General features: G+C 39.8%; 1 protein-coding gene across 1 annotated transcript; it reads left to right on the plus strand.

Annotated features, from left to right (window-relative positions):
* Positions 1-993: 993 nt before the first annotated feature.
* On the plus strand, positions 994-4,257 carry LOC121757687 (protein JINGUBANG-like). Its single transcript, XM_042153193.1, has 2 exons — positions 994-1,806; positions 3,760-4,257. The coding sequence occupies exons 1-2, from the start codon at positions 994-996 to the stop codon at positions 4,255-4,257; spliced, it is 1,311 nt and encodes a 436-aa protein (XP_042009127.1).
* Positions 4,258-4,725: the final 468 nt, after the last annotated feature.

Here is a 4,725-nt window from a genome sequence, read left to right on the forward strand (position 1 = left end):
ACATCTCTAATGCACAAGATGACATGCATCAATATAGAAATATACTATTATTAGTGATTGGCCTAGGCCTGGGCCAGGCTTGGGCTGGATTGGTCATATGCCTAGGTTGGGCTTTAGATGATCTTGGGCCTGGACCGAGCTTGGGTTTACAACATGACCCCATTGGAGCCCATCTCAACTAATGAGCCCAATTCAGACCCGCTTCATTTCATTGATGGGCTGGACCAGCCCGACCCATTTGACAACTCTAGTTGTTACTGCCCTTTCCATGAATTGCTTGTAGTTGTTACTGCCCTTTCCATGAATTGCTTGGGATCAAGAATAAATTTAGTAGTGAATTGCCCTAAAAGCAGTCCTAAATTCATAACCAACTTCTTAATCTCATGAATTTAGTATACTATATGAAGCCAAAAAAGGTTACTACTACAACCTTTTTTTATCTTAATTTACTCATTCCGTCTCTGAAAAGTATGAACTATTTTCTTTTCAATTCGTTCATGAAAAATATGAACTTTTTAATTTTGTAAACTCATTTCTCTCTAATGAGGTGAGACTTATTCTCCATTAACAATACTTTAAAAACTTTTTCTTTCTATCTCTCTCTTACTTTTCTAATTACGTGTTAAAATCCGAGGCGAACAAAATGTTCATACTTTTCAGGTAATGTTATTTTTTTTATACTACGTATTATGAAAGTACAATTTTGATGTTAGCTCAAATATCCTCTTATGAATTACAGAAGCTGAGGCCTGAGAATAACATGCTCCAAAAAGTAGGGGATGAAAATGACTCGATTACATCATCGTAGATATAATTAGCAGACCATCCCTGCAAAATCGCAATTGTTGTTTATACATAAAGTTCGTTGCCACAGTTGAATTACGTTTGGCAATTCGTTCAGTTGCATCAAAATCAACAAGTCTCCCACAAACAATCTTTCATTATTCTCCATTTCTTTTCTCTCTCAAAACATTTCCCTCAAATCAACCAAACATGAAAAAATCAAAAGCCATTCACAACAGCTATCCGAGCAAGGACGATTCAAGCGTCTCAAGCAAACAGCCATTATTCTCCCGGGAGATTCAAGACGAGCAAGACGAGTACTCGTTCAGCCCGAGCTCGTCCGGCTCCAGCCCTTCGGACCCTTCCCCCGCGCGAAACTCCTCCGCGTGGGACATCCAATCATCCTCCTCCATCTGCTCCTCCCCGTGGTCCTCGTCCCACGTGGATTACCCGTGCTCCTACAACGGCCTCATGGGCTCGCTCGTCCGCGAAGAGGGCCACATATATTCCCTGGCCGCGGCCGGGGACCTCCTCTTCACGGGCTCGGACAGCAAGAGCATCCGCGTGTGGAAGAATCAGGAGGAGTTCTCTAGTTTTAGATCGAATTCCGGCCTCGTGAAGGCGATCATAATCGCGGACCAGCGGATCTTCTCCGGCCACCAGGACGGGAAGATCCGCGTCTGGAAGAAGTCCGGGAAGGACCCGAGCCTCTACAAGCGGATCGGGACGCTGCCGACGCTTAAGGCGAAGGTGAAGAAGTCGCTGAAGCCGAGCAACTACGTGGAGGTGAAGAAGAGCCACAACACGATCTGGATCAAGCACATCGACGCCATCTCGTCGCTCAGCTTGAGCGAGGACAAGTCGATCCTCTACTCGGCGTCGTGGGATAAGACGATCAAGGTGTGGCGCGTGGCCGATTCGAAATGTTTGGAGTCGATCAGCGCGCATGATGATGCTGTTAACTCGGTGGTGGCGGGATTCGACGGTCTGGTGTTCAGCGGGTCTGCGGACGGGAGCGTGAAGGTGAGACTTGTATATACTGGTTTCACTTCTATCTTTTACAGCGACCAATTATGATCCAAATTGAACCATATAATATTGCATAACGTAGACCTGGATTTTTAAATAACACAAATGTGTTAGTTTTTAGTTATTTTAGAAATTTCAAATTTTAAAACTATAGAAATTATTTTTAGATAGTTTTAAATTATCCTTTTTAAAATGAACTAAAACTAACTAGTACTCTATCTGTGATATCTAAAAATGACTTATGCAGAGGCAGACCTGCTTGAGGGTGTGGGAGTCCCTTGGAACCCCACTATTGAGTTTTAATTATATATGTCAATGTAGCCCGTAACATGTGGGTCAACCTGAAGAGCCCGCCAAATTTATAGGTTTGAGCTGAAAATTTCTAGCCCGATTAACCAGCAACCCGTTAGGGCTAAACCCGAAAACCCGATAAAATTTCTATCGTTCTATTTATTTGACTCTAATTCGACTTCATTGGTTATTTTATAATATAGATAACTAAAAAATAACTTTCAATTTTATATATTAAATATATAAATTATATATTCAATTTTTAATAACATAATAATAATAAATTAGAAACTTCAAATTCACTAAAAAAACATATTTAAATTTATAAAACATGCTTTAAATTTTCTTGATGTTTATGTTTTATTTTGCATAAATCTCAAATATTAGTATTATATCATGTTTATGTTTGAGTTTAAGCATATATCTGAAATTTATCATAATTAAATATTTTACATTTTATAAATATAACTAATTTTTACCATTATTTATTGGATTGATCGCATGTTAATTTTATCGGTAGCAACCCGATTAACCCGCTGGACTAGCCCGAAACCCGAGCTTTTAGGGTTAGGGTTGAACTTTTATAACCCGAAAAAATCACAACCCGATTAGCCCGCACCCGATTGACCGCCCAAATAGGATTGGCCCGAAATTCGGTGGGCTGGCCCGATTGACATCCCTATGCATATGTAAATAATTAAGCATTGTTTGGTGGAGATGGTTGAAAAATGTGTCTCTCAACTAGTAGATGCGAGTGCGATTCTTAACCCTACCAATATTTTGATTTTGTGGATTTTCTTATTTATATTTTAGTCCATTTGTGTGTTTTATAACTTTATAAGTAAGATTTTTTAGCTAATACTCTCCATTTATCCATTTGTGTGTTTTCTTATATTAGAAATTTTTATTGTTTCATGGGTGATATGTATTTAGTTTATTTGTGTGTGTTTTTGGTGTAGCTAAAGTTGATGCTCTTTATTTTAAAAAATATTCTTTAATTATTATAACTATTCTTGTATTTTATTAAAAGAACATATTTTTCAATTATTTCAAACGCTGACACTATTATTTTATGTATCTATAACTTATACTGCTCGTTCTCAAATTATTTCTCTCTCATTATCCATTTCTCTAGCATAGTTCTGTAGGGTCCATGTTTGGATTGTTTCTACCATCTTTTACACTAAAATTAGACTCCCTTAGTCTAACTCTAAGTGGAACATTTCTAATTCGGCATGTACTTTCGTCCCATTCAAGATGACCACCTTTTTTTTATGTTTGTCCGAATTGAGATGACCACTTTTCAATTTTAGAAATAACCTCTGCTTTCCTCTCTTCTCATTAAAACATTCAACTACTTTTTTCCTCTCTACTCTATTTCACCTAACAATACTTCCTAAAATCTCGTGTCACTCAAGAATATGGTCATTTTGAGTGGGACGAAGGGAGCAAGAGATAGTGATATTTCTATATTTATAAATGTGGAATTTAGAGTGAGCCCAAAAAGAAAAATGTGTCCTTAGAAAGGGAATACAAGAATTATTAACATTAATTTGGATACCCTATATCAAAATCCTGGGTTCTGTCACTGGTCACTGAACTTATGTGTTTCGATTCTATGTGATATTGCATTTATTTTGTTTCATTTGGCAATAGGTGTGGCGGCGGGAGATGCAGGGGAAGGGGACGAAGCACTACTTCTCGCAGACGCTGCTGAAGCAGGAGTGCGCCGTGACGTCGCTGGCCGTTAACGCATCCTCCACCGTGCTCTACAGCGGGTCATCAGACGGGCAGGTGAACTTCTGGGAGCGAGACAAGTGCCTCTCGCACGGAGGATACTTCCTCGGTCACAAGCTGGCGGTGCTGTGCCTCGCGACGTCCGGGAATCTCGTGTTCAGCGGATCTGCGGACACAAACATTTGCGTCTGGAGGAGGGAGGACCGGAATCATCTTTGCCTCTCCATATTGAGCGGCCACAGCGGGCCGGTGAAGTGCTTGGCCGTCGAGACCAAGGACTCCCCGCTAACCCACTACGTGGTGTACAGCGGAAGCCTCGACAAGTCGGTCAAGATGTGGAGGGTTTCGGGGCAGGACCCGAACGAGACCGTGCCATCGCAAACTAGTCGAACCGTGCCTCAAAGGAGAAATTTGTGAAGGTTGTCTCTATAATTTATTCAAAGCCTCTGAATTGATATTGGTTTAAGTATTTAGTGAAGATTATTAGATTTAGATGCTTAAAATGTAAATTCTGGAGATCGTCACCACCACCGGTAATGGGATTGTTATGTACAATAGACTTCATCGATATTAAATTATGAGTCTGTTTAAAGCGCAGCGCCGCTTTAAAAAGATCATTTTTGAGAATATATAGATGAGACGTGATGATGTAGGACAAGATTGGACGTTTTTAACGATTGAGAATTGGACATGTTTGGAGAGTGAATTATCGATCAAGTCGCTTGTCATATTTGATGGTCTTTCATAGTGAAAGGAGATTTAGTAAGCTGACTTTCTGTATAAATATGACAAAAATGAGGTCGCTGCTTCGACTTCGTGTTTGGTAACCATATTAACAATTCTTTTTCAAATGCTGATTTTCTCTATTGCCTCGTTTCAATCAGA

This window comes from Salvia splendens, chromosome 12 (assembly GCF_004379255.2).
Source record: "Salvia splendens isolate huo1 chromosome 12, SspV2, whole genome shotgun sequence".
Lineage (NCBI taxonomy): Eukaryota > Viridiplantae > Streptophyta > Magnoliopsida > Lamiales > Lamiaceae > Salvia > Salvia splendens.